At 48.6% G+C, this 13,687-nt stretch overlaps 6 protein-coding genes across 6 annotated transcripts; 3 read left to right on the forward strand and 3 right to left on the reverse strand.

Moving 5' to 3' along the window:
• N7520_003796 (Pfs, NACHT and Ankyrin domain protein) lies at window positions 1–3,131 on the reverse strand (the record flags this gene model as incomplete). Its single annotated transcript, XM_057137731.1, has 2 exons — window positions 1–2,010; window positions 2,064–3,131. The coding sequence occupies 2 exons, from the start codon at window positions 3,129–3,131 to the stop codon at window positions 1–3; spliced, it is 3,078 nt and encodes a 1,025-aa protein (XP_056998196.1).
• Window positions 3,132–4,211: 1,080 nt separating this feature from the next.
• Window positions 4,212–5,453, reverse strand: N7520_003797 (uncharacterized protein; the record flags this gene model as incomplete). Its single annotated transcript, XM_057137732.1, has 1 exon — window positions 4,212–5,453. One exon carries the CDS (start codon window positions 5,451–5,453, stop codon window positions 4,212–4,214), a length of 1,242 nt encoding a protein of 413 aa, XP_056998197.1.
• A 997-nt stretch (window positions 5,454–6,450) lies between these two features.
• Window positions 6,451–6,636, forward strand: N7520_003798 (uncharacterized protein; the record flags this gene model as incomplete). Its single annotated transcript, XM_057137733.1, has 1 exon — window positions 6,451–6,636. The coding sequence occupies one exon, from the start codon at window positions 6,451–6,453 to the stop codon at window positions 6,634–6,636; it is 186 nt and encodes a 61-aa protein (XP_056998198.1).
• Window positions 6,637–6,716: 80 nt separating this feature from the next.
• Window positions 6,717–9,275, reverse strand: N7520_003799 (putative C6 transcription factor; the record flags this gene model as incomplete). Its single annotated transcript, XM_057137734.1, has 4 exons — window positions 6,717–6,785; window positions 6,837–7,237; window positions 7,286–8,561; window positions 8,607–9,275. 4 exons carry the CDS (start codon window positions 9,273–9,275, stop codon window positions 6,717–6,719), a joined length of 2,415 nt encoding a protein of 804 aa, XP_056998199.1.
• A 641-nt stretch (window positions 9,276–9,916) lies between these two features.
• N7520_003800 (sucrase/ferredoxin-like domain-containing protein) lies at window positions 9,917–10,840 on the forward strand (the record flags this gene model as incomplete). The annotated part of the gene is made up of 2 exons (XM_057137735.1): window positions 9,917–10,204; window positions 10,253–10,840. The coding sequence occupies 2 exons, from the start codon at window positions 9,917–9,919 to the stop codon at window positions 10,838–10,840; spliced, it is 876 nt and encodes a 291-aa protein (XP_056998200.1).
• A 1,133-nt stretch (window positions 10,841–11,973) lies between these two features.
• Window positions 11,974–13,676, forward strand: sld2 (the record flags this gene model as incomplete). The annotated part of the gene is made up of 2 exons (XM_057137736.1): window positions 11,974–12,124; window positions 12,211–13,676. 2 exons carry the CDS (start codon window positions 11,974–11,976, stop codon window positions 13,674–13,676), a joined length of 1,617 nt encoding a protein of 538 aa, XP_056998201.1.
• Between the last annotated feature and the right edge of the window lie 11 nt (window positions 13,677–13,687).

Consider the following 13,687-nt stretch of genomic DNA (forward strand, 5'->3'; position numbering starts at 1 on the left):
TTAGTTCACCTGCTTCGGTTGAGCTCCATTGTCGATGAGTAGCCTTGCTACTGCGCTGTGGCCATTCGATGATGCTTCGTCAAGCGGCGTTCGTTCAAAATAATTGCGAGCGTGAATATAGGCTCCTTCATCGATAAGTAGCCTTGCCACTAACTCATGGCCATTCAATGATGCTAGGTGAAGTGGTGTCTGTATCAAACTGTCGCTAGCGTTGACATTGGCTCCTTTCTCGATAAGAAGCCTTGCCACTAACTCATGGCCACTTGCCGATGCTAGGTGAAGCGGTGTATTTCCAGAACTATCGGAAGCGTTGATGTCGGCTCCTTTCTCGATAAGAAGCCTTGCCACGAGCTCATGGCCATTTGCTGATGCTAGGTCAAGCGGTGTATTTCCAGAACTATCGGCAGCGTTGATGTCGGCTCCTTTCTCGATAAGCAACCTTGCCGCAAATTCAAGTCCATTCTCTGAGGCCCTTGAAAGTGCTGTTCGCCCCCCTCCATCCATAATATTAACGTCCGTTGTCGGCAGGAGTAGTTTCAAAATGGCAGTCCGGCTGCTTTGGGCGGCCCAAGATAGCGGGGTTCGAGTTTGCCATTCTGTCAGATCCTTTCTGTGGTTAAGACCGTCAGTGATGTCTACTCCATCACAGATGGTTGAAGATAAATTCAACAGAGCAGCAACCGCGTCTTTGTTGCCATTGGCCAAAGCTGCAAACAGCGGATACTTGTATCTCTCCCCATAGACATGAATTAGAAGATCCCTTTTGAGTCTCGTCCGTATGAGCTCAGAGAAACCTTTGTCAGCGAGAATGTAAAATAGACTCGCGCTGGGTGTAAATTTCCGGTTGTTAAATTTCTCGAAGAGATTGTTGATTTCGATCCATCTGTAAACGGGAAAAGAGGACAAGAATTCGTCTTGAGGAACCACTTTCGCCGCAGCGTTCGCATGGTGGAGGACATCTTGACTGGCGTATTCTAAGAACGGGTAGTTCTTTGAGATTTCTGACATTTCGTTGGGGCTGGACTGAGACAGGAGGCTGCTAACAAATGTGCAGATCACGGGGTGATTCGTGTAGAGCTCACAGCATTGCCTGAGTTTGTCATGGCCTATGCCCTCGGGATCAAATCCAAGCTCAGGCCATAGTTCAAATAGACCCTTGTCTTTGATAAGGAAGTCTCGAACAGATTCATGGATGAATTGAACTGCGGGCTGGCTGGATTTCGTGATCTCAGCAAGTCCCTTTGAGGAGCCGATAACGTAAATGTTGAATTCCTCAAAGGCAGCATCAGTGCCTAGCACAGTTGGATCAGGAATTTGGCTGTCAGCCAAACCCGTCAATGACAAACCGGACCAAAGAGCATGATGGAACTCTTGCGGTTTCAAGGGGTTCTTTGCGTACAATATCCAGAGGATACAAAGCAAGAGACCCTCCATATTGTCGCTGTCACGTCGCAATATATCTTTAAACAATTCACTCAGATCACTGGGTATTTCTGCAAGTCTGGTTCTCATGGCCATTCCGCCCTTTCGATACTCCTTGTTAAGGATGTCAACAACCAGAACAACCCACATAAATACCCCAGCGGCTTTGCCCAGGAGCTCAGACTTTAGCCTTTCGGCAAGGGCAGAGCTTTGCACTCGGAGGCGACTTGCGACATAAGTTGCTAGGTCTTCCTCATGGCCTGATTGATCCTCAAGTGTAAGTCGAATACCATGTTTGATGACGATATAGGGATAATGCCGACTTGAAAAGCAGACTCTGAATGTGACACCTTTAGCCGTAGATTGCTCTGCCAGGTCTTCAAAGTATTGAATCAAGTCAACAACTTGTTGTTCGTCACACTCGTCAAGAGCATCGACGAAACAGGTAAGGGGGCGCTGACCAAGGGCGCAGACTGCACTGGCAAATAGCTCCTTGAGAACATTCAATGAAGGGCAAACATCTTGATCTTCTGGAACTAGGTCGGTGTCATCTAGAACAACTTGAAGATCGGGGTATCCAATAAGCAGCTGACGTAATAATGATCGATACATTCCTAATATCGACTTTTCCAAAGGATCACCTCGGGCGTTGAAGAAAACGAGATAGTGATAGCATGCTTCTGACGGGCCTTGCTCTTCATGTTCAAGTAGGCAAACTTCATGATAGTCGACTTACCAGCACCGGGCTTACCACTGATCCACAAAAAGCCATGATGTTGCGTCAGCTTTGCGGGATCTAGCCATGCTCCGTAGGAAGGATGGTGGAGAAGCCAGCGACACGTTTTCTTTTGTTCCGGTTTGATGTTCGTTTTCCGGGAATCCATTTGCTCGAACTTGAGTGATTTTAATATGCGCTGCCGGCGGTCGTCAGATGGAAAATGATCTATGAGTCGGATGTAAGCAGCAGTCAACAGAAAGTTTTCCTCGGTATGGTATGCGTTCTTACGAGTTTCAACTTGGGAAACAATTTTCGTATGCGATTCAGTCACAGGTAACTCCTCGAGCAATTCCCTTGCGTATGCGGCTGCGGTCGCTGCTGCATATCTCTGCCATTCCTTGCTCTTGTGCGAATCCGAGTAGTCGCATATTCCTCGAATCGGAAGGCATGGGAAGGTATCCATTAAACCAGCAGTTTCCATCTCAAAGCAGATGACGTCTAGCTGCCGAGCAATGGTATCCCGGGCCATGCTGTCCTTCATGACCAGATTTCCCGAGGCAATCGCGCCATAATGAATCCGTACTGGGTCCGAAGTCCGTCTACTTCGGGGAATGAGCTTTGACTGATCGCACTCATCACAGCTACCAAGAGATGAATGATTGTAAGTCGCAACAAATAGGCGATCTGGTGTGCTTGGGCGACCGTAACCGGCTCGTCCCTCTAACTTTTGCTGTAGGATGGATGGCACTCGACTTGGGTTGAATTCATGCTTCGAGCGGATGCTAGATACAGCCGTCATAAGCCACTGATCGGGGCGACTAGGGATCGCCGTTCGCTGGAGCTCTCCATCTTGACGGGCCTTTCCGAAATCAAACTGCATCACCCTCGTTCCGACCACAATATCACCCAAACGTATATCAACCTTGCCTGGGACGCCGCCACCAATCCCGACCATAAAGCATGCACGAATTGCAGGGAAGGTGCGCTTCATGTTCGTGACAACTATGGCTGCATTGTTGTTTCCATACCGCCCGTCTGGTAAACATGCAATAACGACATTGTGTCGCTGGATGCTTCCTAGGACGTAGATATTTCTATCATCATTTGAGTGGGCGGGGCTTCGTGAAGTTCGTCCAGCATGGCTTGAGCTGCTGCCCACTCGATATGCAGCGCGCAGATCCAGGCGATGGTGTAATGATTGTTTCGTGCAGGTAGATCATCTTCGTAGGATATCTTTCGTCGCTTCGGCAAGTGCAAGCCTGTGGTGATTGTGTTGTCGATACTCCCTAATCGGAGCTCATCGGTGGCATGGCAAGACTTCGATGTCATAATCAAAATAAATAACGCGGTCAATATATTGTAGTGAAGGAATATTCAAGACTTGAGGCTGAATGAGGGGCAGATCCTCTGGCCCCATTATCAGGTGACTTCATGGCGCTAAAGAATGCAGTCAGCATATGATCTGTTGTTTTCCCCATTCCAATTCTCTTCTGCTAGAAAAGGATATTTTTGAGATGTGAATATTCAGTAGAATCAAGGGGATTAGTAAGGGAACCATGGTGACATTAGAGCCAAAGGTTTTCGTTAGTCACATGCTCACCAAATCCCTGGTCAATTCTAGACACTGAGTAAGCAAATTGGTGGAACGAATTGAGAGAATATCAAGATGAATATTGACATTGAGACGGCTTTAGAACAGTGTCAGGGATGAGTGGGTTGAGCGGGTCTAGCCGCGCCCTAGAGGCATCTGTAGCAGGTCCACCTTCCCCCCTTTTCGCTTGATTTGTACGCCGTGCTCAGTTCCGCTTGTATTAATTATCTAAACCAAAGAGAGTGATGAAGGGGTATAAGACGATCAATTCAAGGGACTACCTCCATTTTTACAGTTGTTAAAATATAGTAGAAAAAAATATGTGCATGGCATTCTAATGCACTGTCCAAGATACCCCAATGGCCTAGACCAAACAAAACGCCATCTCTATATGCAGGTGCATTCGCTAACAACAAAACACATCTAGTAAAAACAGAACAGGGTATCAATTATGACCACAGGCACAGCCAGACACCTTAATTATGTTAGCAAAAATCCAGATCCACTAAAAGTCGTAAGGTAGGACATACTCATCATCATCAATGCCAACCAGCCTGGCACAGAAAGGAGCGATCCCGCACTCGATGAATTAATATCAATCCCATCAACGACCACAGGCCATCCATCTTCATAGTTCAGATAGTTCCAGCCCATATGAGCATCCTGTTGATAATCAGCAAAGTCCTTAACAAGAATCCAAGTGACAACACTCACCTCATCAGTAAACCCAATACTCGTGTTCAGATAATGGTAGTAAAGAACATCCGGGACGGAATCATTCCCAGCCAACACTCCAAGCCCACCAGGAGCATAGACAACCCCATGATTGGAAGCATAAACAATCGTCCCACCACCATCAAGCAAAGCCGTCCCCTCCTTATCCTCAAACGGACCCCTCACATTCTTCGACCTCCCAACCCGAATCTCATACTCCTTTCCAGCCGCAGGAAACCCATCATGAAACTTGCAACATTTCCCATGACTAAACCACATATAGTAGTAGTCATCATGGAAACTCATCCAAGACCCTTCCTCCGGCTTCGACTTCAAACCCGGTAAATAAGTCAAATGCACCGCATCAGGTTTTTCAGGATCCTTAAGCGAAAGTAAATCCTCCGATAAAGGAACCTGCCAGATATCTTCCCAGTAACTGCCGTAATTCAAATAACTCTGTCCAGTAGCATTATCCGTGATGAAGGATGCATCGATGGCATTAGTCACAGTGAACGGAAAGATATCCGACCCCTTCCCTTTCCCGGTATGGATTATCGCGCCGTGGTCCGTCCAATTTGAATTTTGGCCTAGAGAGGATGTTGTTGCGACTCCAATGGCGCTGATGCGGGATCCACGCTCGCTAAGCGTGTAGTAGCAGTAGAATGTACCATTTGCTTGGATGGTTGTGGGCGCCCAGGGACGAGTGCGGTTTTGGGTGTGGATTATTGAGGGTCCCTCTAGGACTGTGCCGACGGATTCCCATGGGCCGCTGAGGTTTTGGGCGCGGTGAATGGGGATGTGTACGTCGCCTTTGAAGAGGTAGTAGTAGTCTTCCCAGAGGAGGATGTTGGGGTCATGGGCGACTATGTTGCCGAGATTTGGGAGGGGGAGCGTGTCTGTTGTGTCGTAGACTTGAGACGCTGCGTGGGCTGGTTGCGAAGATGGGGTCGCCGCCACTAGTGGGGTGATAAGCAGAGATAGGCTTGTCATGAGCCAGCTGTGATGCATTGTGCTGCCTATGCGTGCGACAATTCGTTATGCGCAAGGAAAGTCTTTCTGCTTCTTTTGTTCAATTTCTTTTCGCTTTTTGTCGAGTCGCAATATGTACAAGGCTTGCGTGGAAATGGTAAATGCTATTTGCTGAACACTGTGATAGAGCGATTTTACACTGCGTCAAGCGTCTTAAAGGAGTGAAGAAGAATAGTCAAGCGTTATCGGGTCGAAAAGCACATGCTGCGCGTTTATCATAGTAGAAACCGAGTAGAAATGTTCACAATTCAGGAAGATGGATTGAAGGTTGAAGATATAGTAAAAAGGAATCAAAATCAGAAAGTCCTCAAGTCAGGGAGGGCAAGATAAATAAAGCAAGGACCCCAAGAGATAGGAAATCGGAAAATAGAAAATAAAAAATATTTAAAAAGAACCAATCTGACCCCAGTCTAGAGCCTTTAACAGGGTCCGCCGATCAAGCTAAACCAAAGCCAAGTGTGTTAGTCCGTTAGGCTGCCATTTTAAGGGGTAACAAAATACTTATGAGGTACATGAGCAGTAGCCTATGATAGGTACTGCTCAGGTACCGTCCAATGGCATCCACCAATCCCGTGCCCACTATGGTGCTTGTGTACAGCCTGTCACAGGTTGTATTCGCATCACGCAGGAGAATAATGGCCGAATTTTATTGGGTCGATTTGTAGTGATTGGGTTTCAGAGCCGGCAACTTATCCCCTTTCATCATACATGGAGAAATTGAGGGGAGTATTTTTTTCCGCGGTCGCTTAATGAAGAAGCTTTTGATGGCGTTTTTTGCCGAGCCCAGAGTGCGTGCTTGGATGGAATTGCCGGATGCTTTCTGGACAAAATGCCAAATGGTTCCACATGGGTTGTGGGGCCAAAAGTCCCAATCATTTCTATGATGAGACGGAACTGTCTCACAGTAAGGCTCGCAAATAATCCAAATATTCCAAGGTCCCAACTAGTGGCCATAGTCTATGATTTTCGCATCGCCATGGTGATTGTACGGAGTTCTTGCTCTTCTAAGCTTCTTGCCCTTGCAGGTGGCTCTGATCATCGCTCCGATCATGATCTCACTGTGGAACCGGGCCCCGAGCTCTGTAGCAGGAATGCTTCCCAGCTTATGACGAGTGATGACGAGGATCTTGCAGACGATGATGTGCTGGATTATCGGGTATAAGAACGAACAATGGGATATACTTAAATACAGATCAATCCGTCATATCATATAAAGCACATAAGCCACTCGCACCTCTCAGCCTAAATCCCCATCCCGGTCAGATCATCCCAATCGAACACATCCAAAAAGGGATCGAAATCCCCAGGCGGCTGGTGGAAAGAATTAGTACTGAGAACCACATCTGGAGATGATCGACTTACCGTGACCCCGAGGTTAGACTGTGGGAGGATGCTATGGAAATCGGGCATGACGGGCATGCTGGGGGTTGCAAGGAAGGCGACTACCTGGTTTTCTTTAAAGCTGCCCATACCAGACATACCAAGGTGCTCGCAGGTCCCGTGTCGGAAGAATAGCGTCTGTGCAAAAGATAGAACTCGCTCCACCACTTGCTGTTTGTACATTATCGATTGGGCCGGCCACAGCTTCGCCTTCACTAACGCACAGATCGTTGATAGGAAGAAATAGTCCTTGGCTCCCTTGACGACCAACAGGAATCGAACTTCCAGGGCCATGAGAGCGGACTCGACGAGCGAGATCAGAGTGTCGGAGAAGCCTGGTAGGCTGGCGAGTTGGAAGGTGGCGGAGGGATAGGAGGCACTAGCTAAGAAAGGTCAGCATATTTATGTGGATAATGGGAAAGGTGCCTTACCAATTTGAGACTCTGAGTGTAAGGCTTGGCAGATGGAGATAAACGCCTGGAGCGTACACTCCCCAAGAACACACTGTGACAACAGGGGCGACGTCTCGTGAAGTCGACGTTGTGTGGAAAGGATCATAACAGCGGCATCCAAGCGCGACCGCGCAGATGGCGCAAATAGTGCCTCGTGACGGGCCTCAATGGCGAACGGCGTGTGAACCGAGAGCAGACTGTGCGCCAATTTGATCTCCAACGAGGCTTTCCACAAAGCCACCTTTTGCTGTGCAAGAGCGTCGCGGGCTTCGGCCAAATGCCACGTCGGAATATGGGAAAGATAACGGGTCAGCTCCCAATCCAGGCGTTGAATTTCTTCGTATCGACAGCTGAGTCGCGGAGAATTCATGAGTGAGCACACTTTCAGGCGAATGGGAAGGGACTGGCCAAAGGCAGTTTGATAGGAACAATCAGTAGCATCACCCGTGGAGTGTTCCTCTGGCAGTTCGGTGGTGCTTTCATGAATCTCATCGTCATTGATGTTCAATGGAGGAAGGGTGTCGTAGTCGGAAGCCTGGACAGATGGCGGCATGCCGCGGTCAATGGCAACCTGGAGGTCCAGCTCCACAATCGTCATCCAGATACGCCGGCGCATCTCCTTGTTGAACATGGATATCCGGGCATAGTTGCTCGGATCTCGGTGGTAACCGGACATCATGGCCGACTTGACCATCTGGCTGGTAGCCAGCCACGCCTGACTTCGCTTCATACCAAAAAAGTTCTGGGCGGTGATAAGTAAAATGTACAGACGTAGAGTATTGATCTCAGCCCGCTTGACACGGGCATTGTTGATCCATTTCTCCGCATGCAAGACCCACTCCACAGCAGTATAGCACAGAAGAGGCTTCGAGGACTTTTCTTGAAGGGTGAGCAAGTCGGCAAAATTCCACGCACATGCAAGAATCAACAGGAACTGGGCCACAAATGCGGCTGATTGGATGGACGCGTTGTCGTAGCCTGACCAAAATTCCTCGACTTCTCGAAGAAATGTCGGGACATGAACGATCCGTTGTGTGGATTCGACGTAGGTCAGATACAGACCAATGAGTTCGTCGGCAACAGCCCTTGTTGGGAGTAAGGCAATCAGCGATTCTGCAGTAGGATCTGGAAAGGGCTCATTGAGCGGTTGTCTCTTCCATAAGCCTCGTTTGACTCGCTCCAGATCTGGGCGAACACGCGACAGAATCGGGTTTGACAGCCGAATTTCCTCGGCAAAAGATCTTATGTCAGGGAACTTTCCTTGTCAGTAAAGGTGAAATGATTGACACGGATTACATACCTGTGCCATCAAATTGGCATAGATCCCCGAGCCGCTGAAGCGCGTTTTTGTCTCACGCCCTCGCATCATAATCCGCGGGGAAAGATCCAAGCGATCAGACGGGGCCAGGGGGTTATCGGTGCCCGTGTTAACGTCGTCGACCTGCGACGAGAAGGTGCCCTGTGATTCAGGCGCACGTTTTGGGCGTTGCAAGAGGCCCGCATTAACATAAGGCTCCTGATTAATGGCAGCCTTGGGTGCACCGAGAACAGTTTCCAAAAAACAATCACGGCGCTCTTTCCCAAGGCCATGTCTGCGATGGCGTGGGCCATCTGGTGGATTTGGAGCCGTGTCGGGCAGGGTTGTCGAAACGAGTGCTTCCGACCGAATCGACGGCGCCCCTAAACCCGAGTCCGGGGGTGTATGGAGATTCTGATCAGTCCGGGGCATTCCTAGAGTGGATACTCTATCCGATGCAAATGCCGTTGTCGATACAGTTGTGGGCTGCTGCCATAAGAATCCATCCTCGTACGTGCACTGAGTAGACACTTTGCTCTTCAGACAGCGACCACAGGTGGGATACTCCCTGTCGCATCGCAATTTGCGACTACGACACTGGGTGCACGCCATGGTGCGACGGCGCCTTTTACGCGGTCGGTCTGCCTGTGCAAAGGCATTTACTTCTTCCATATTTGAATAGTCATTGAACAGATAAGAAGAGAACTCGTCATGAAGAGTGACTTGCTCCGGCTTACGTGGTATGGCCCACGTAGTTTCCCGATGCGGTAAGTGTCTCCGACCCCTCAACACTCAAACAGAGATTGCTTGGCCAACTTAAGTTGTGGAGACATCATGTCAGGTGGAGATATGGAGTATGTGGTTTGTTCAGAGATGCATTGATTAACACTTTTCAACTTCTCGATCAAATCACAAATAGACCATTCCAAGGTGATTTCCATGGTCAGGTGACCGAAAAAAACAATAACCACTCGTGTTTCACTCTTCCATTGCTTTCTCATCTTCAACAGAAAGAAAAAATGTGGAAAAACGAGAAGCTCTCATGGAATACATTAAAAATCAATATTTATTTTACTATGAACCATCCTTTCCACGTGATGATTGGCGCGGGCAATCGTTTTCTCCATCAGATCGGAGCCGCGTCGGGTTTAACGGGTCGGGATGCACGCTCGGAGATACTAAATGGACTTAATTATAACTATACACCAAGGCAGCCACAACTTTTGATTTAAATTTCAATTCAAATTTTCTCACACTCCCATCTCACCTTCTCACCTCATCTCACCTATCACCTATCACCCAGTCCACCGCCCATGTTGAAATCACTCCTGTCCTTTGGTCGCGAACCAAAATATCTGTTTCCCAAAGTAGATCCCGCGGAAGATGGCCCCGACTGCCTCAAAGATTGCGCAGATTGCACTATCCAGTACCCCTCGAAAGTTAAAGTTGAAACCTCGAGACCTCTTTACGGCCAGATCAAGGAAATACAAGCCCATGTTCTCGTCGCTACCGGTCGCTCTGACTGGAAAGAAAAACCCGATCAGGAACATGGATCCCTAATGGAAGCATTCGACCAGTCCTCTGCAAAGTCCAAACTTGGCGTACGTAGCCTTGAAACGATAAGTTGAGCTCAAATTAACCTTTCCCAGCGCATCATGGTCTCAGCCTCCAATCTCCAAACACCAGATCACTCCGGAGAGCAAGACCCAACCAAGCCAACCACAGTACTCATTCTGCCATCATTTACCTATGTGGACTCTGTTTCCCAAGCAGACGTCCCCGACCTAGTCAACCGGTTCATCGATAATCTTAACGATGAAAAAAACGGATCAAGCGCCATTTCAGGATCTGGAATGACCGCACGCCCCTGTGAACTAGACTACGTGATCCTACTATGTTCGCACCGCCGACGAGACGCCCGCTGTGGAATCACGGCACCGCTGATCAAGCGTGAATTGGAGCGCCACCTCCGTCCTCTCGGCTTGGACCGTGATACTGACGATTCCCGACCCGGTGGTGCAGGGATCTTCTTTGTTTCGCATGTTGGAGGCCACAAGTTCTCGGCTAATGTGCTTGTCTACCGGAAGAAGGATCAGCAAATGATCTGGTTGGCGCGGGTACGACCTGAGCATTGTGAGGGTCTTGTGAAATACACCTTACTTCAGGGTAAGGTGGTTCACCCTGAGTCCCAGCTGCGAGGTGGATTTGATCGTGCGCGGGGGTTGACGAGCTGGTGATGATATGCCGATCTTGGTCGTTCTCTTTTTTACCATGATTTGTCGTCGTTTCAGCGAGGGTAAAAGTTAACCATGGCTTCATACTTTACCCACAAGATTCTCAATGCATATAGATAAGCCGCCCGGCTACATGACGATTGTAGATCGGAATCAGATGACAGGATCTTTCTTCTAGTCCCTTGCGTCTTTACCCGTAATACATAGATTGCCTAATGCTCATTAGACGTTCAATAGAAGGTCGTTAATTATGCTGGAGATTGATAACCCTGTTAGTCAATATTGATTTATAACAAGGTTTCGGGGCCTGTCTGATCAAGGCTGTATGGCTATTTGGTACGTTATCTACATCAAGCTCTCCCCATTTATCTGAATTATCCAATGTTCTGTAGAAGAATTTGACGGAAATAAAGGCCGAAATAGAGACTTCCAATTTCAGAAATAGACAGCATCGAAGGATACCTTGAGTGGAGCATGTGAGATTTTATAATGAGCGTAAATGTAAACAATGGCCGATTCCTGTAGAGCATCGACCCACTCGATGCGATGCCGGATCTCCGCCCACCGGCGATTGCCCTTGAATTAGCTTCTGAAACCTGAACTATTTAAGGACATCACGCGTTTTCTCCATGGTCGTCGAAAGGGAAATGAGAAATGATCGCAATTCTCTTCATCTCAGTGCTTGAATTTTCCATCAAATCCTCCCTTGATGCTCTGAATGACAGCCCGGCAACATTCAAGCTCATAATCATACAATTTTCCATTCTGATGGCGTCAAAATGATGCGGTAAGGATCTCATGGTCAGCGCAGCATTATTAAGTGTACAGTCATTCTCCTCATTATCTCTTGAACAGTTTCTTATTCTTCATGGCTAAGTTGATCAAAATATCCTGGAAATTCAACCTCCGACTTGCATAACGTCTCCGACAGTAGATTACCCCAATTTGACAATGGTCAAGTTATAAATTATAAATTATAAATTAAAGGTTACAATTCAAAGGTTGATAGAAGTATGACTAAGTTGTACTTGGGGTGGAGTCTGGACTGTGGGCCGAGCACGCGACGTCACCGCGTTAATTGATTTACGCGTTCCGCATATCGTCAACCCTCTTATATCTGACACCACATTCTCACAATGGCTGATCATATCCTCAAATCTCGTGCGGAGGTTGCAGCACAGGCTGTAGCTGTTCGCGCAGAGTTGAAAGTATGGGAGAAGGAGTTTGCAACAACACATGATGGGAAAAAGGCCGGTCGGGAGGATATCAAACAAAGGCCCGATATTGGTAAGTTGGCCAGCTTTGAGAATCAAAACATATCAATGATTGATTCAAATGGGGCTGGTTATTGAACTAACTTCCTGTCGTTCCAGCTGCAAAGTACAAGGAGTACGGCCGACTCAAAAATCTTGAGGCTGCACTTACCCGACGCGAAAACCGCCAACAAGAAGCCGACTCGCCCAGAAAGCGAAAACATACCTCTCCGACTGGCCCATCGAATACAAATATCGATGTCACTCCTCGCAAATCTAGTAGGGGCCTCTTTGCGACCCCGTCGCGCAATCGCAATTCGCAGGTCCATCCCTCCGAACTAGATCCCTACGACTCCCCGTCGGCCATGCGTCGATTGTTCAGTCCGAGCACCCATGGACAGATGCCAGCACCATCGCCTCTAAAACCTGCCATTGGACCTACACCACAGCGCGATGGAAAAGCTCTCGGACTGTTCGACATGCTGTCCGAGTCTGGCGGCAGCCAGGCCACCCCGTCGGCAAAGAGACAAAGGGATGTGTTAGCGGCAGGATTCCGAACACCCTCTAAACCGAAACTCTTTGAACCTATTGCAGAAGAACCAGAAGAGGAGGGAACATCACGACTCTCACGCACACCAGCATCCTCGACTAAGCAATTCTACCTTGCCAATCTCTTTGCAACCCCTACGACTATGCGCTATGCAGCAATGGTGGAAGCTGAAGATAACAACGCCCAAGAAAAGAATACACAGGAAACTGAGCCCGCAGCATCACAACATTCGAATCCTTCTGGGACACCCTCTTTCCTACGTCGCTCCAACTCCGGGCGATATCCCGCGCCTACTACAAACGAAGGACCAGGCCTCAGTCCTATTGCATCTCGAAAGCCCCGTCAGTTCGCTGGTCGGGGACTCTCGCATTTAGTGAAAGGACTTCGGGAGATGGAAGAGGAGCGCATGGAGGATGAGTGGGATATGCTCCGCGAGATTGAGGCAGAGCAAGAAGGTTTCCACTTCGAGGTCCCTGAAGTAAAGGGTCCCGTAACGGAAAAGCAGCAACCTTACAAGAAGAAGGGACAGAAGCGGACTACGAGACGAGTCAACATTCGGCCATCCATTTCCAAGCCGAAGAAGCAAGAGGATCTTTACCCTGATTTGTATTCAGAGAGTGATGATGAGTTGGCTGCGGTCCCGGAGACACAAATCCCAGAAGTTCCCAAGGAAGTCCCCGCTGAGGCGAATGCGGATGATCATGATGATGTTGCCTCTCTACATTCCATTTCGGAACCTGGGTCGGAATACGAGGGAGACACCGATGTGGACTCAGATGGGGATCCCGAATATAACGAGAAGGCTAAAACTCCGCCACGGCCGAAGAGTTTCTCAGATCGGATCAAGGAAGCGGTTTTGATGGCCAAGCCAACTGCCATGGATCCTCCAGCCAAGCCACCAAAGCCGCAAGAACCTGAGAAAGAAAAGAAGCCCCGGGATCGGAAGATTAACCCACAAGCACATGCGAATTACCGGTCTTTGAAGATCAAGAATAGAGGAGGATCCCGTGGTGGTGGACGGTTCCGCAGGCGATGAGCCACTACTTC

This window comes from Penicillium odoratum, assembly GCF_028828045.1.
Source record: "Penicillium odoratum strain IBT 22623 chromosome Unknown utg000003l_segment0_segment0, whole genome shotgun sequence".
Lineage (NCBI taxonomy): Eukaryota > Fungi > Ascomycota > Eurotiomycetes > Eurotiales > Aspergillaceae > Penicillium > Penicillium odoratum.